Here is an 18,493-nt window from a genome sequence, read left to right as displayed (position 1 = left end):
AGGAACTCACTTATAGTACATGCCCACAAGCGCATGTGTTGTCACCGGGACCATTTCTGTGCAGATGTGCAACAAGACAGTGTACATGCATTCAGCTTGTAGACACCATCAACCAAATCCCTTTGTTGAGGGTTTTACCACACAGGCAGGGAATAGAACACAGAACACAGAATAGAAGATAAGCCTGTCTATCATGTGGAAATCTGCCGCGAGAGATGGTTTCTCCCTACAGTATACTGTAGGGGGGGGGGGGGGGGGGGGGGGGGGGGGGGGTGTATGGAGCCAACCCTATGGAGGCCGTGGGCTGATTTTAGGTTGTCACCCAAAGGAAGGCTGGGAAACAATTAGCCGGTGCCGGCTCAGCATCAGCCCGAGCGCTAACGAGCAGAGCAGGGCCCCAAATCGTATTGTGATGTCAAGCAGAGGTTCTGTGAATCAGGTAAATACGCCAGATTGGCTTGTTGCGAGCGTGGCCGCTGCATATGGGACGTTACCCACAACCCCTCGCTCACACAGCGAGCGGCGGGGCAGTCTGAATGTGCTGACAGCAGCGGAATAATGAGGACATTCTAGTGGCCACTCAGCAGCCCTTTAATAGGGTCAACTTTATTTTGATGCACTGGGAAAGAGTGGGAAGGCAGGAGACGTCTTTGTATGGATACAAACCATCCGTAATGATCCGGTGACAAACAGCGGCAGCAGGGACGTTTCTTGGCGCCATTAATCTTCGCTGTGACATTTGCACCCTGGGCCAGGACTGTTAGGATTTATGCTGATGCCTTCCAGTGTGTAAAGTGTATAATGATTAGCGCGCGGGTTTCCCCTGCATGCTGACGCCGTTACTTTGGCAGCTGTTCCCCCCCAAAACCCATCGATCGCTCGCATTCTGTAAATCGTGCATTAATTTTTTAAGGAAAAACTGAAAAGTTTTGGAGTCTGAGCCGCGGCTTCTTTCCAGATGTTTTTGAATGTGCTGCAAAAAGACATTCATCCAGAAACAAGCCACACATTAGGATGACGACTGAATTCATATTTACATGTTTCCATAGTTATCTGTTGTGCGTTACGAGGACCAGACAAAATGGCTTCGCCACAACAGCATCAAAACACAATGTGTCCACTCGCCCGCAGTACACACAAACACACACACAAGCACACACAGCCACGCTCAGAGATGCTGCAACTCCCCGGCACGCCGCAGCAACACAGGAAGCGCCTAAAGGAGCCCAAGTACAACCCAGCTCTCAAATGAGGTCATTTGAAAAACAGAAGCCCGAAATGAAATAAACACTCAAACTGCGCGCGCTAGAGGCGAAGCTCAATATTTCCTCCGTCTCCCCCCGTTTCGCTGTCACAGAAACGAGAGCGTTCCCGCCTCGCCGTTACCAGCCGCCATCATTTTATGGTTTGGTGTCCTCGCAAAATGAGAGGAATTTATAAGTGATTTTAGGGCTAAACGGGACATAAACATGGCGGCGTGTGAGAATACAAGTTTGTTCAAGGAGAGTTTTATTTGCATAACTGCAGTCAAAGTGTTCTCCTTGGAGATTGCTTATTGAATTCATATTAGGGCTTCATATAAGTGACATTTACTGCAGCAGGTCATAAAACGCAGACATTAACGCAAACGGAGCAAGATTCTGCTTGGTGTCTCCGGTTTTGAATTGTGATGGACTTGGCCCGGTTCTGTTCTAATGCAGCAATCAATGGTTCGTGTGGGAGGAGGAACCCTCTGTAAAGGACAGCCGTCAATCACACTACTCACTAAAGGCCCGATGTCTTTAAAGCCCGATTATGTGATGAGCTGCTGTAGACGTTCTCTACACTGATTCACCACCAGAACGGTCCGCTGGGTAAACTGACCCTAAAGACAAGCAGCCTCACGCTCACCAGCAGCGTCCAGTTAAGCTCCTGAGAAACAAAGAGGGGCTTCTAATCGACGCGGGTGTCGTTCTGTGAAAAGTCATCTTGAACAGCCGCTAAACCTTTCGCTCTCTATAGAATCATTTTGCCTCCTTAAAAGATTTCCCCTTCTTTCAATAAGAGCCCTGCTGTGATTTAATATCGCAGCATTTGTAAGGGTTTAGATCAGTCACACGTGTTCTTTTTCTTACCAAGCTGGAAAAGATCTCATTCACACCTGACTTGTAGTGATGTCCTTTATGTCCAATCAGGGACGTGATGCTTCATCCACTTCCCTTTGGTTTGGGACTTTTATCCCGTCCCTTGCCTGAAACAGGGATTTTGCCTGAATGCTCAACACGTCCCTGCCATCTCTGGCGTCCGGGACACAGGAGTGTTGATTTGTGTAGCGCAGGACTCTGCGACTGTGAGCTTGTACTGACAGGCTCTCTCAACTCAGGCACGGTGAATAATGAGCAGGAGGAGGAACGATCCATCTTCTAGTCTATTACGAAGGCTGAAAAAGCAGATCTGTGTGTGTGTGTGTGTGTGTGTGTGTGTGTGTGTGTGTGTGTGTGTGTGTGTGTGCGTGTGTGTGCACCTACAGCATCCACTTCCAAATAAGGCAGCGCCTGGCCATTAGATGCATGTTTCCTGCCAGATGTGACATTCCTCCACCGTGTTCGATAAACTTAGAAAGCTGGAGCCTCTCTCTCTCTCTGCCAGCTCTCTTTCATCCCTCTCTTTCGCTCCTCTCTCGGGGTGAGAATTGCAAAATCAATAGAGCTAAATGGAGTTGCCGTAGGAGCCATTGAGCGTCCTTTCTAAGTGCTGGGGGAACAAGGACACTAAGCAGCGGCTGTGACACAGCACAGTCACCTCGCGTCCTTCCACTCTACTACTGCGCCCGCTCTCCGCGTCGGACCTCATCATTCAGCACGAGGTCACGTCCTCAGTTACAACTGTACAAGAAAATCTAAATAAGCAGTTACATTTAGAAGCATCCTAGTGATGAACAAAAGTGTGAAGGAAGGAGAGAAACGTGGAAATGACTAAGGTCAGATTCTTTATCTCAAGTCATTTAATTATTAAGCAGCAGACGTTCTGCTCTGTAAATTCAAGGATTAGAACATGGAGGATTACATTTTGAATGAGATGAGACACTGGTGATTTAATCATCAATACATCAATAATTCACTCATAAGATGATGCAGTCACAGCCGTGATGTTTATTAACAGACAGTCACTGAATGGATTTTCTACCAAAAACTGCCAAAAATGCAAAGATCCACCTCCTAAATATTTAATTCAAGCCAGTTTCTCTAATGTGCCGTTTTCTCCCTTAAAATATTTCAGAATGTAGAAGAAATGTCTACATACAGTAAGTGGGAACACGTGACTCAGTAGTGTCTGTTTGTGCTTTTATGAAGTCATCTCCCTCTAGTTAACCTCAGTATTTCAGACCAGTTTCTATTTATATTTAATGAGAATTTCTGCACAAGTGATTTGTACTGGTGAGAAACTCATCACAAATTCCCTTTGACTGCTCCGCGAGCTTCATCCGTGGCTCCTTACGTGATCCAACTAAAGAAGCGAATGGGATTGTGGCTATCGGTGCACTCCACTGAGCGGCGTGATAACGGCGGGCGGAGAGCCAGAAGGCGCTGGGCTGAGGTGGTTTGCTAAAAAAAAATAAAAAAACCCGCTCGGCTGCCCCTCTGCTCGTCACATCCACCTCACCGGGCCTCTGGAGCAAAGAACACCGGGCCGAGAAAAACACTTTTCAATCTGTCGGCGACCTAGAACAAACACCCTCACACCAGCCCAGCCAAAGCTGAGGAAGCACACGGTTCGCAGGGAGAACGTCAAACATGCTCCGAACCACTAGAAATACTAAAGACTGATCTGAGCGAAAACTCCTGAATGCCTGAAGCCTCTTCTTATCATTTCAGCGCAAGATTAAAATATTCAAGTGCCAACAGATTTGTGTCTACAGCACAGTGTCGTGCATGAGTGAGCTGGAATCCTCTACAGGTTCACAGGCTTATCGCCAAAGTCAGCTCAGCTCAGGGATTTTATTTCCGCCTCAGCGACTGACTGGACCCCCTTTAGCTCCATGGGCCTCGATGGTGCCTCCACGCTGGGTTCTCCAGCACCATCAAACAACCACGCTTCATTCTCCTGAAGATGCGAATTAAAAAAACTTTGTGTCACTTTTGCAGAAAATTGAATGACAGGCTACTTCCTGGAAGAAAGGAAGCGTGAGGGGTGCAGTGAGAGGATATTATGCTTATTTCCAGCTGTAGTCGTGTTCAGAGGCTGCATTTTGCCTCTTCAAAGACGAAACAATGGGCTTCACTGCAAATTAGTTCAACAACTCTCCAGAAGCTTGACAGATAATAGAGATCTGCTGCCGGCTGAGCCATTATCCATAACTAAACAGACGCCTGTGCTTATATGTGTGCGTGCAGTAATAGCGTCTTCACATGTCTGCAACGGGAGATGCAATGAAGGGGCTCCGTTAATTAAAACGCCGCTGCCTTCGTTAGACAAATAATAACAGTCCGTCACCTGCAAAATGACATTAGCATGAATGTGTGCTGGCTTTCAAATAGGACGCGGGTCACTCCGTCACACACACACACACACACACACACACACACACACACACACACACACACACACACACACACACACACACTGACCTGCTCCAGCTTCCAGTGGAACTCCGCGGGTCTGAAGGTGTCGACCTGAGCAAAGCTCCTCCGGAGCAGAAACACCAGGCGGCAGTTGTGAACGTACAGAGAGTAATGGTGGCGGTTCATCTCTGGAACGAGAACATCCCACGCGCACGCATGCATTATTACGGGTTGTCACTGAAATGATGAGCAATAAATAAAGCAGAGGTGCAATTCATCCTTTCAACGCAACGTCAACACACATGTACAATACTTTATTAAGCGGCTGCTTGTGTTTCTGTTGAGCGTGTGATCGGTTCTCCTCAGCTAATCTACAGTAGCGCCATGACCCACAGAGCTCTAGCACCGACCACTACTACATTAGGCTCGTCAGCTAATAAACCATCTGTGGAGCCGCTGACGGACTGTGCAATGTGCAGATGGTTTACTTAATTACAGCGCTCAGACAAACAGTGGCAAAAAAAGTTTTAGAGCATTTGCCAACGAGGCTTTGGCCTCAGTGCCATCGTCAACATATTGCAAGATGTTACATAAAAAATATATCAATAAAAGGAGGACAGTTTTTAATTACATCTATGCCACTGCTAGGATGCAGACAAATCAATTGAATGTAGACGAGTGATTGAAGGTTTGTGAAGGAGCTTCCTCACCGGTCTTGTCAGATTTACACAGCAAGGTTTCCTTCTCGGCTCGGAGCCCGGGACTGGGCCCGTGCTTCATCCAGGTTGCTATGGTGAACTGGTCCGTCAGGTTCTGGGGGTCCACGTTGTCCGGAACGTTGGTGGCCTGGTGCCCGTCGAACCTGTAGATGAGGTCGCTGTCACGCCCGCTGTCGGTCAGCAGCGACGCCGTCCAGTTTGTGGAGGGGCTCGGGGCCGGGAGGAGGTCAGTGCTGCCCGACGCTGCGCCTGCAGCGTGTCAATCAGGCGACAGGTCGCCATGGAAACGACTCAGCAGAAGACAACAAGCTGGCTGATGTGCATTACATTTCCCCAATGCTGCCTCTATGGTGACTTCAGCAATGGGTCAATGCTTCACATGAGACAAATCAACTTCCATTACAAAAGAAATTTGCAGAAAAAACAGTTTTGAAAGGCAATCACTAATTTATAAGACACAGCAGAATCTAGGTTCTTTATTAGTATTTGCCCTTACTCCCACAGTTTATTAATGTCGGAAATGAAACAAGATTTGAAAATTATTCTTTTAAATGTAGGATCATAAGACGAGTGTTCAGTGCTTAGATATTACAGTGTAGAAGGAGAGAGTACACGCATGAACACATGTCACAGTTTGATTAATTTAAAAATAATAAATGAAATTAAAGATTGTCTGCAGGTTGAACACGGCTCACTGGAAATAGGCGTATTAAGGCACAGCAGAGGTGAAGACGTCAAGAGGCGACGTCTTCTTTGAATTAGATTTGTCCCCATTCCTCATTATTATTCCCACCCTTTGCTCCCTCACAGCCTCCTGCTCTTAAACAGCGCCTGCCTAGCTCAACAAAGCACTTCATCTCACTTTCATTACTTTTTTTCCCCCCATGTTCTGTCGATTCTCCCTTCCACTAATTTCATTATTCCCCGCTCGGCGCTCTCTCTCTCTCTCTCTCTCTCTCTCTCTCCACTCACCGCAGAGTTTCTGCAGAGACTTCTCCGAGTACGTTTCACGGTCGCAGCCCTTCCCGATGTGATTCGTCTGCAGCTCCACCGTCACCCTCACGCCAGACAGCGGGCCGCCACAGGTCTCCAAGTGCATCTTGGGAAACAGCTGCTTGCTCCCGGTGCCCGGCTCGTAGTCCACGCGTTTGTTCCAACCTTTAAGGGAGGACACAGATTCAGCAGTCTGCTTGTCACTTCCTTTCAGGCCTGTATGAAGCGTGACACATTCGGAGTACGGCAGGTTGGTGCCGATCCCGCTTTATTCATAATGAACGAGAGGCGGGCGGGCAGCTCCGCAGACCCTCAGAAACCGTGCCCTGTGTCAAGTTAAAAGGAGACTGAAATGGTGCCGTCCTCGCTGCTGTCAGTCCGGTTATATTTAGCCTGAGCGTGAACAAGAATCCCTGAATCCTCCATATCACAAGTCTGACGGTTCATGTGTGTGTGTGTGTGAGCGCGTGTGCGCACGTGTCTGCGTACGTGTGAGGAGGTGGAAACCTGGCAGCTCGTACCGAGCCATCAAACATCAGGTCTTACAACGTCCCACAGCGTTGATGGGGAGGCTGCCATTCAAACGTGGTGAGCTCATAAACCCTCGGAGCCTAAAGAATTCTCCAAATGCTTCCCTCTAAAATTGAATAAACCCCGCTGTAGTGTAGTTGTGCTAAGCTTAGAGGGACGGGGTCCGAGTTAGAGCTGCAGATGACATTTACACAGTCGCACGTCCGGCCGGCCAGCCTGTCCCGCCGCTCCTCCGTGGATTCCCACGCCTCGGTGATGCGCACTGACATTTCCCTCAATTAGTCTCCCAGAAGCCTAAACAACTGGCATCCGCGTCACTTCAGCACAGTGTCTCCTCCCTACGCATCAAAGACATCAATTCTTTTACCCTTAACGCCTTCTGGAGAGAACACAGAGGCACCAGATTTAAACCAGAGCGGCCAAACATGCCTTAATTCCAGACGTGATGTATTGGACACATCACAGGAAACATAATATCCCAGACCTTTGATGATATTACAGTATTATTGGATAAATAATCCAATTAAGTCCTTCTAAAAGCCAGCTACCCGACTGCTTCCCGTCCACTCGCGCCGTGGCCTCGGACGCCGGAGCTCCTGCTCGCCAATGCAGCATGCGAGGACAGTAAACCCTCCTATGTCTGGATTAAAGGATGGAAAATTTATGTCAGTAGAAATGGGCAGGGAGCAATTCACGAGTAAACAAAAGGTGTTGAGTTGAATCCTTCGGTTACATTTATCACAGAGGTTAACAAGAATATACTGCAAGAAAGGAGTGAACGGCTTTACAGACATTTGAGGCCTCACTAACTGATTCACAGCGAAATAAATCCTGCTTCAGCCATTTATCTCCCCTCCCGCAGGATAAACTATCACCTCTCTCCCTCAACAGAACTTTCCCGTCTCTTTTCGCTCTTTCTCCCCCTCTCCTCCCTTGAGCACCTGCTCGTTCAGCCTCTTTCTTTATCTCCTTCCATTTACCCACTTCCATCTTATCTTTCTCTTTTATTCCTGTGTGTGCCTGACTCCTGAGATGCTGTCAGTGCTGACAGGTGAAGCAGCAGGGGAGACGGGCTGGCTTGAATGCCAAGCTGCTGGCATGTTAAAGACAAAACACACACACACACGTGCACACAGAAACACACACACACAGGCGCTCACAGACTCCAGTCAACTTTCCATCTGAAGGTTTTTGTCAGGTCGTATGATTTCCTCAGGAGACTTTCATCCTAAAATGAGATGCTGCTCCCTTAGGAGAAACAAAAGCACGCTGGGTAACCCGCTTCAAGTTAAACAGCTAAGGCTTTACGTCGGAGCATAATTTCACAAAATGTCAGTGCACCGAAATCAGGCCAATTCAGTAAATGCACGACAGTAAAAAAGTCCTCCTGGTCTCACCTTGCCATCCGGGTTTGCAGACGGGCTTGACGTCAATGTGCACGGCCACGTCCTCTTTCGCCCTCTTCTGACCACAGTCGTAGGCCGTCACCATTATCTTGTAGCTCTGCTGCCTGTCGTAGCTCAGTCGCTCCGTGTTCCTGATGTTACCTGGAGGAAGGGAGGACAGAGAGGAAACGCAGGGCTGACTATCCAGTCAGAGGGAGAACCCAGTGCTCTGTGCTATCTGGAAGCCTGTGAAACACTTTCCTCTGGGCTGACTTTGAAAACAAAATAATAGACACGGCTCAGTGACCTTGCATTATGTTTGAATATTAAATGTAAACTCTGTAAAGTCACAATGATGCATCTTCACCTGTCACCGGGGCAACGCAGACTGTCCTCAAGCTGCTAACATCACAATGAATATCTTTTTACTGTATGTATTTCTGCATAATGAGAGCGGCTTCTAATGTTAAAAGGTTGTATGCATCGATGTGCACAGTAATGGTTTTTAAATTTGTGTCTGCTGTCTAGTTTTATGATGGCAGGGATTGATTGGATCGGAGTGGATTTGAAGCTGGTGTCAAGTGTTCTCTCTTTGAGTCTAAGGTTGGGTTCCTTTGTAGTGCTGAATAATTAAAGCATTAAAGAGTTGATTTGGAGAGACTAGACTAGACTGGGAACACTGGGGAAACTGGACTGAGCTTTACTGGCTGGCTCACATGGCTTCAATGTCGTCCTCCAGTTTAGTCAAAGATCTGCGTCCGTCACTGCCATCACAGCCCGTCTCCGGACTCGAGGATGAGCAGGACCCGAGCTATTTTTGTTTTTGCATCTGGAGGCCTGGCTGCTCCGTATGAAAGGCTGTCACTTTGATTGCCATCGAGGAAAAGAGGAGAGCAGGAGAGGTGCGGGGAGGAAATCGGTTCCGAGCACAACAGCGCAGGAAGGAGCTGCGCTTGAAATGTTAGATGGAAGGAAGCGAGGAGGTCAGAATCCGCCTGGTCGTACAGCTTCTCCTACAGCGAGTAGACAGCACAGTGCAGTACTTACACCTGGATTTAATCACACTACAGAGATTCCTCACCAATTAGACAAATGGAGCTCAGTTCATGCGTTGCAAACCGTTTACAGCACAGTTAAATCACTTCTCCCAAGGCTCTGAATCACAAAAAAGATCTAATGATGTTAAAGCAGTTTCTTTTCCAAGTAGATTCAGGCTTTTCAGCTGACCGAGGTCTAACCAAAGTTGGTTTATGTGTTTACCCAGTGAGTTGCCATCTGGGTGCAGGTCAACTGCTCTTAGAGCTTGGTCACACATCTAGTGTGAAGCTCTACACCACAGCAGAGCCGACACCAACGCCAAGGAAACACCAGACTAACACCCACTTTATGGATGCTATTTTTGCAAAAGTAACACAAGTGCTAATCAGAGTTTTCTGAATAATTATTCCACCGTTTCTAGTTCAAATTAACAGGCGCGTTAGAAACTACAGGAACAGACGCGTCACAGAGTCTCACCAAAAAATTCAGCATCAATTACATCTTGTCTCTCAGTTACTGTGACTTCCATCCAGACCGGACAGAGGCTTCACACAGAGACAACACCAGGCCCTTCCTGCTGCGAGGAGACTACACTCTTCACTCACATCACTCGACAAAACTCACTTGTTTTTGTTTTTGTTTTTTTTTTATATATTTCCTTCTGAGCCTCCCAAAACCGAGGAAGTGCTGCAGAAGAAGAACGAGATTTCTACAGATAAAGGGATATATTGTAAAAAGCTCCAACGAACCAATGTTCTCAGAGTCCACTAAGATTTGACATCCTGCTCCTGTAAAACCGCTCTGCAACAACATGAGGAACACAATTTTGAAGTAATTTAGCATTTTTTATCAAAACATGTGGTTTTACACAAGCAGCAAAATTTGTTACGTTTTATACTGCAGTAAGAGATGATTTAAAGCCATGTGAAAAGCTCGACTGCACTGTTCAACATCTGAAGTATAGTTCAGGTCTGTAGTTGCTGTAGTCTTTCACTTGCTTCTGTGCGTGAGTGAGCCCTGTTCTGTAAGGCAGATCTAATCAATTCATGCAGACTGTCTTCATATAATATTATTATGCCTGGGAGCTGGTTGAATCCAACGCACAGGAATACTGGAATATACAGCGAGAAGCAAAAACAATAAGACAAAATAATAATAGATGTGACCCTGAGAGAGAGAAGAAGCATTGTGTGTTTCTGTCTGATCTACTGGTAGAACTCGCTGCGTCCTTACACGCACAAAGCACCCCCGTCTCCATTCAGTTTGGATTATGCTGCGCTCAGATCAGCACAGTGTGGATGTGGAAGCTCAAGGAGAAGCCGGCACAAATCCCAAAGCTGTAATTTTATATAGGCACATATTCTCAGAATAGCGCTCAATCAGAAATAAGACGCGCTCCTCCAGTCGGCTTGTCTCGGCGCAAAGCTGCGCGTAAACGCGGTGCAGGTGCGAGAAATGAAGGAGGAGGCTGTGACGGCGGAGGACGGATCAATGTCAAGTAACGTGATGACAGGCTGCTTCATAATATTATTGTAATAAAAGACAGTACGGTTATTTTTATAGCTGTATTCACATTATTCTGTTGCTCCACTGCATATTCATATAACGTACAGTATAACATACAGCACCCTTCCAGATGGGATCGTGCTCAACTGTCTGCTCCTCCATTCATCTCCACACGCACCAGTCTGATTTCTATTTTTGGTGGAAACTTTTTCACGTCCACGTGAGGCAGAAATCATAGAACAAACGTACAGGTATGCAAATTCAGCCTAGGACTGATTTAATTCGGCTTCTTTTTTTTTTAGAGACCATCACTGTGACGTGAAACTCACCAGGTGGGTCTCGTGAGAATGAGGGTTCGAACAAGGGCTCTGGGATGATTAAGCAACGGATACATTAGTAGACCGTCTCTATCTGTTGTGGATCCGCTGAGAAAACCGTTTCTCTCTGCAGCTGCTCATATTTAGATATGTTTACAAGTGCTCCTCATCAGCGTTGACCTCAGCAGACACCAATTAAAACCAACACTGGTGCCACACAAACCCATTATTAGTGTACAGTATGTATACTGAAAGAGCTGCAGCTTCATTTATTAGATTAATTATTGTTTCATTCATGTGTGGTTCCGGTCATCGTCCAAGTCTATTTAAAAACAACCGACTTCTGCAGATATATGTGAGAAATAAAAATCCCTCGGTGTAATTGAATAAATGTGAGTTTCCTATGAATCCGGCCTCCAGGCGCACACGCTGTCCCCGCTTCGCTCGTCTAGCCCCCCGCTCGCAGACACATACTTCACTTCTGATCCCGTCACTGCTTGTGCTGCCGCCTACCGTTGCGGTCGATGGCGAACGGCGTCCCGGCCGTCACGATTTCGTAGTTGCAGATCTGGCTGTACTGTGGTGAACAGTCCTGGTCCCACGCTTCCACCTGCAACCACACAAAGTCCTGCTCACTCCTGGTATTTCAGCTGCGTATGGAATAATGTGTAATAAAAGCACTATAAGCAACAGATAGTTCAGATGTTCCACATAGGACTTGATTTTAGTGGTGAGAAGTCAAGTCTGAAATGGATTGTACAGTAGATTTCTCCGCTACCTTGAAATTCTTTCAAAGTATGGCTCACAGATTCTAAGTGTACGGTGACAGGAGAAGCTCCTTTTGACATTTCCTTTGCTGTTTGTTTGTTTGCTGTGGTGGATGTGTGTCAGGGCAGACTGACAGCCCAGTTAGACAAAGACTCGCCTTCACAAACTTTAAAACAGCATCGCTCAGCGCTCTGACCATTTCCAGACGCTGCACCAAAGAGCTGATTAGAAACCTGTTTGTTTGAATACAGTAAATGATGAACACGTCTGCTTAGTCCATAGGGAAACTTTGAAAAATACTATCTTATGCAAGGAAGTGAAGCAGCAACCTGGTTACTTGGTTACTGCAAATGTGCTCAATCATCAGATCACAGAAAGAGAAATTATGTTACAAAGTTACGAAATCTACATTAATATACGATACCTGCAAAATGCTGTCGTAGATTTTGCCTTCGGTCACTGACGCTTTGTAAAGCGGCTCCCGGAACACTGGGGAGAACTCATTGATGTCATCCACCTGGATGTGAACCACTGCCCTGAGGTGAGGGAGGAATAACAGAATAAGAAGCTCTTTAAGCCATTAGAGCTCGCTGACTGCAGACACTGTATTTATTTTAAGAACAGTGGTTAGTTGAAGGCAGGGAACAACACTTTGCGGGCTTCCATGAAAAATAGATTTATTCCTGGAAAACAAGAACGAAGGCACGCACACAAAATGAAGCTGTGTTTACAGGAGCAAGCATCCTATTCGCTGGTTGAATCGCTAAAGATATAAACTAGGCACTCTGATAACATTTGTGGCCTAAAGTATATAAATGATGCAATAATTCACAAGTATCATGAGGTTTTCCTCACCGGTGACCTTCTCTGACAACATCTCACAGTGAATCTGAGGAAGCACATCTGGCTAATTAATGACATTAACTTAATGAGGCCTACTTAGAATGTCATGCCGTGATAATGTCACACGATGCGCGGCATTCATCTTCCACTGGAGGAGTTCATCACAGATCCCTGAGCTGAGCTGAGCTGAGCTTTTTTTTTTTTTCTCCTCTCCCGCGTGTCCGCTTTCATTTAGCGCCGAGCCTGCAGCTGCTTATTTCAGCAGCTCCCCCGTCTGAACGGAGGTCCAGCGGCCCGGGCTCGCCGCTGTCCATCCTGGCCTGACTGTCTGTCACGAGTAGGAAGATGGAGGAAAAAAACTCAATGTACAGTAATCAAGTCTTTGTTTGTCCTTTTGAATCTGAGCTTTGATCACTCATCAATTCAACTTGTGTGTATTTTCCCATCATTTCCTCAGCTCGTGTGACATTGATTTAAATACACTGTCTTTCATATTTTTCCGCTGTGTCACGTCCCCTTTATTTTGTCCGCCCCCTGTAAATCGCAGCTACAATGGCCGCCACACGAGTAAGTCATGTTGAGAAAAGCAATGAGCCGCATGTGACAGTTTTAATACAGGACCTGACAGTCAAAGCATAAAAAAACCCTGAGACAAACATTGCATGACTGTTGAAATCCCAAAAAGTCAATAAAGGTTTTTGAGAACAGTAACAAGAATGAGCCTATGGGCCACTACTGTAGGCTGCGACAGATGGGTAAAAGATGAGCAAAGTGTTCAGCTGGAAACAACTAAGCATGGAATCGTGGCTTTTAACATCAGTCAGACACAAACAAGACATCTCCACTCACTTGTGGGATTTCTTCCAGTCGGCACCGCTGGGTCCGGCCCCGCAGTCGTAGGCCTGGATAATAAAGGTGTACTCTTTCTGGCTCTCGCAGTCGATGGGGCTCCCAGCTCGTAGGACGCCCTCTCCAGACGTGCGGTTCAACACCACTGCCTCGAACGGAACGTCCTGACCATAAATTTTAAAGGCACAAATCTCCCCTACGAAGATAAAAAAGAAGCCATAAATGTGTTGATTTAATTTGAAAAAACACTAAAAGAAGCAACAGGATGCTGTGTGAAAACTTATTTTTAGCTATTTCAGTTTAATAAAAAGACCAGTGCTATTTAGCAAGTCAGATAAGCCAAGGGCAAATTAAAATGAACACAAAGAGAAATAAAGTCAAGATATTCAGGGGAAAAAAAAGAGATAAACATCAAGTGAAAATTCAAAGACTAAACACTGATTAGCGCTGACAATTGCAAGAGCAAAAGCAGCTCGTTTATCAGTAGGATGTCGTGTATGATCTAATCTGTACCATGTGAAGACTCAGCACAAACACAAAAACAAACAAAACATCGGGGACTTTTTGGGCTTTGGCATGTTTGTTGTCATGTTTGCGAGAGTGAAAATGTGGCTCAGCGTGTGACTGAAGGCCGTGTAGCAGAAGCAGCTGGCAGAACTAGCAGACTCAAAATTTGAGCGGCCACTTGGTTTCAGGTGGACCCAGCAAAAGATACTGTTTAAAACGAGGACGAGGATGAATTAAACTGAGGGTAATGAAGCATAAAGCAACACTAGACGCTCCGTGGGCGCAGTTACAATACGAGTGAAAACCATCGGGACCCTCCGTCGCGTTCGGCCCCGTTTGTTTTCCTCCAGTGTGCGTTTCAGTGTGTACCCATCGAATTGTGAGTCTCCACTCATCTGCAGAGTTCATCCTCTGCACAAGTGTTCATTTCAGGGATTTGGGAAATCTCCCCGCAGAGGCAACAAAAGGCTGGCACACTCCTGACCCGGCGCTGGCTGCTATCTCTCAGAACATAGTGGGACGCAGCAGAAACAAAGAGCCGCCTCGCTCTGGGACTGCGCCCTCCTCTCCTCTGCACACGCCGCTGTGTCTCCACTTATTTCCTGTCTCTCCAACTTCTTTTTAAGCGCCTTCAGCTTTCCCAAATCCCATTCCCGGTGCAATAACGATGCCGCTAAACGCAGTGGGCTCCACGGTTTGATCCTCGAGCAGTTTCCAAGACGCCGGGCCCTCGTCTGAGCCCTTTGTGGAGCTGTTATCAAAATGAAAAAGGTCCCAAGTATGGGAGAGGGATTGCAGCGAAATAATAAACACAGCGGTTGGTATGAAGGAGGGCGATAAGGACAGGCTTGATCCCACCCCACACACACACACGCAGAGGAAATGTGCCTTTATACGGGTAAACACTGATGGCTCTAATATGCAGCCGCAGCCTCCATGCAGAACCCTTGACGTAGCGGGTGGAGCAGGTGAGGGCAATTCCACGGAGCAGCTTGGACTCGGATGCAAATCCATTTTCCGCTCCATCTGTCGTGGGAAATGCATTTTCCTGGATTACAGGAAAAACGCAACAGAGTCATTGAGGAGAGGAAAGCTCGAGTCAAAAGGAGCCCAGAAGGAATGCAGCGTGCCAGTGTTTATGGAAACGGTAATGATAGAGATTTGAGGCTAATTCGAACTGTGTCAGCAAAGTTGTGTTTCACGCACACACACACTTTGTACACTTTGGACTCCATGACTCCCGCTCCGGCGCACGGATGAAATGAAGCCTAATCTTTCGGCCCCGTGCGTCGCGGGGGAACGGGCTCGCTCTTCGAAGTAAATATCAAAATGCAGCGATTCTAGCGCCCGGGGAGTTGGCCTGTTGCCACGGCGCCCGGGGAGCAAACCGAAGGAGTCAGCGAAAAGCGGCTCCATAGCGGCAATCATCTAAAATAAATGGCCTGAGTGGCGTAAACGGCATCGACGGAACACGTCAGGCTGTCAGATGACGTGGATTTCAGGACATGTTAAATTGATAATATAATGGAAAAGGACAAGACGGATGGACTTAATGAGAAAACGATGCTCCGCAAACTAACAAGTTGTCACGAGGAGCCAAAACAAATTTGTGTTCATTCCGACCAAAACCAGCGTGAGTCAACACAGCACTTCTCTGTTTCTTGGCTTTATCAGTAGCTCACACCTCCAGTTCCCTGACTCATGTACAGTACAGTACAGGGTGTGTGTACTTTACACTACAGTAAGCAGAACAGTTGACTTTTGTCTGCTATAACGATCTGATGATCATGTAACAAAGGCAATAATAACTGTGGGAATCTTGGCGAGTTCACTGGAATATATATAAAATGGACTATATACAATGGACAAGCAGCCTTTATATGGAGGCCAGTGTTGAGGGATCAGAGCCCTCTAGAACTTTTTTGGGTGAAACTGTATGACCTGTGATGTCAAGAACACAATTATGTAAAACAGAGCGGTTGCTCACGGCCATTGGGTTAAAGGAGAGGAACATGTACAACGGTGCATCATCAGCACAAAAACGAAAAGCTGCGTCATGCTCTCCAATAATGTGACCCCAAGGGAACATGAGTGGGAAAAGAAATGAGGTCCAGAAACGTAGCCCTGAGTTTGTGTTTGCAATGACGAGCTAATGCATAGAAGAAAAAGCATTGGTCGCGTTCACAGGTCAGCGGTTGGACGTGCGATGTGTCGCCGTTTAAGAAGATTCTGTGGCCTGGGCTCCATGTAACGAGTGACTTTAAAAGCACCAAAAGCCTCATGTGAACCCGCTTCCTCCGTCGAGCCTCGACAGAGAAACAGAGAATTCAATCATGTTAATTCCTCTTCTTAATCAAATACTGTTGTGACTCCATCTGCTGTGTTTGTGCCAGTTTGTCTGTCTCAGCCTAGAGCATTAGACAGAAAAGCTTCAAACGCCTCAGTATCAAGATTTGATGCCGCACGCGCGTGTGTGTATGTGTGTTTGTGTGTGTGTGTGTGTGTGTGTGTGTGTGTGTGTGTGTGTGTGTGTGTGTGTGTGTGTGTGTGTGTGTGTGTGTGTGAGCTTGATTAGAGTGTGTAGACACATTAAGTATCAGGCGGTTTTAAGCCTTGATTTCTTTGCTTTCTTTACTTCAGTGCTGGTTCCTGTTCCTCACTTAATGACTGGATTATACTCCACCCTACTACTGGCCCACAGACACGACCTCACACGCTCAGCCCATAATCCCATGTACTGTATACAGTACACTATGTCTCATCCACACACACACACACACACACACACACACACACACACACACATACTGTACTGAGGATGTGTTTATTACATCTCCCGCTGCGTTGGAGACTCATCACCTCCACCGCTTTGGTAGAACGAGGACATTAGTATAGAGATTTGCCCATTTGTCCTGCCTCAGTAGGTTTTCATTGAGTGCACAGCGGTCAACATGCTTCACACATCTGCACAGAGTCATCAGTTCTATTAGGTGCAGTACACCTAAACAGACTAAGGCAGTCCAGCGCATTGAACAGACGTCTGTCAATGACAATGAAGAAAGTAGGAAACCAAATAACACTTTTCTGACTGTTGAGAGTTTTAAGAACTTTTTGGAAGCATGGCCTGTTAAATGGACTTGAACCTGATTGAGTTGCATCCTTCTGTATTTTAGGTTCAGCTGGGGACAGAACAGCACAGAACAGCTTAGATACATTAAAATAATTTTAATTAACGGGTCGTTGGAGGAAGAAGCTCATCCCCACCACTTCTTAGGAGCAATGAAAGAGGTGGATACAGTGGAGAAACAAATGAAGGTTAATGGTTTTCCCACTAATCCTCGTGGAGCCTTCTTTGTGCTTTGAGGTGAGAAATGCTCACAGGACACTGACTGGAAACCTGTGAAGTGAAGTCATCAAATGTCAGCGTCTGCTCTGTAGCCTGTTTTACACCCAGAGCGTTACATGATCTAAATTTCAAAAGTATGATGGTATGGTAGTGTTTTGCTCCTTGACTTCTGTACAGTATGTGAACCCAATCTTTGAATGACATCAAATCCATTCGGCAGTGACTGAACCACTTTATACAGCACCAAGACACCAGCGTCTGCACACAATAGTAAATCCAGAATCGCCCACAGCCAGACGCAGCATAATTTATCAAAATTGAACCATAACAGGAAATGAGTTCTGACATGTTTTCCACCTCACCGCCCTCCAGCGAAATCCGCAATCAAAAGTCCCAGTGTAAGGACATAATCTCCCACAGTTTCTTTGGGGTCTGTCTGGCGCTGGGGCCAGCGGTGGCACAACCGGCTGCACGCAGCAGACGCCCGGCCTCCGCTGAGGAGAGTCCGGCTGGAGCAATTCATCAGAGCGGTGCTGGGCTGCGTCACAGAGCTGGTCACTTCTTAATTGTATTTGGGAGATAGCGGCGCCATCCGCTTGACCTCAGGATGGCGCATCAACAACGCACGCAAACGCCCACAGGTGTGTGCGCGCGTGACGCGGGGAGGGAGAGGATTCATTATCGCAGACAATTCCCATTCATTTTGCTGGAGGCGCCGGTGGTCTGCAATGCAATTAGTGTTAATTGCAGCCTCTGAAGTGGCGGGATTAGGATTCATCAGATGAACTGTGACTGGCGGTGCTGCCTGTTAATTCAACGGCACCACATTGTGCTCGTGCGGCGAGAAAAGGCCGCGTTTAAGGCGGTTCTGGCTTCTAGAGGGAGAGTGAACGGTGATGCGTTTGAGTGCCGTGACAGACTGGGAGAAACGGGCCCCGGGCGTGATGCCTAACAACCGCTTTACCAGAGGACAATATGGAGATGGGACAGTTGTTTACATGCAGGAGGAGAGATCCTGTGTGTGAAACCGAACACACAGTGACTCACAGTACTAATAAAATAATCTGAGTTAGGAGAAACAGCAAGCTTCAAAAGACTGAAGACAAGTCCAGAAGAGCTCAGAGATACAGAAGGCCGAGTTAAAGTGAGG

The 18,493-nt window shown here is 46.9% G+C and overlaps 1 protein-coding gene across 1 annotated transcript in view; it reads right to left on the bottom strand.

Annotated features, from left to right (window-relative positions):
* Positions 1-18,493, bottom strand: part of clstn2a (calsyntenin 2a) — an 80,729-nt gene that overhangs the window by 9,292 nt on the left and 52,944 nt on the right. The window contains exons 3-9 of the mRNA XM_029130980.3: positions 13,491-13,686; positions 12,223-12,334; positions 11,544-11,640; positions 8,182-8,331; positions 6,233-6,418; positions 5,252-5,509; positions 4,608-4,729 (exon numbers count right to left, since the gene is read on the bottom strand). Of these exons, the coding sequence (XP_028986813.1) occupies positions 4,608-4,729; positions 5,252-5,509; positions 6,233-6,418; positions 8,182-8,331; positions 11,544-11,640; positions 12,223-12,334; positions 13,491-13,686 (1,121 nt within the window). The remainder of the gene's footprint in view (positions 1-4,607; positions 4,730-5,251; positions 5,510-6,232; positions 6,419-8,181; positions 8,332-11,543; positions 11,641-12,222; positions 12,335-13,490; positions 13,687-18,493) is intronic.

The sequence above is a fragment of the Betta splendens genome, chromosome 17, assembly GCF_900634795.4.
Source record: "Betta splendens chromosome 17, fBetSpl5.4, whole genome shotgun sequence".
Lineage (NCBI taxonomy): Eukaryota > Metazoa > Chordata > Actinopteri > Anabantiformes > Osphronemidae > Betta > Betta splendens.
Note: the sequence above shows the minus strand (reverse complement) of the source record. Positions and strands in the feature narration are given on the sequence as shown.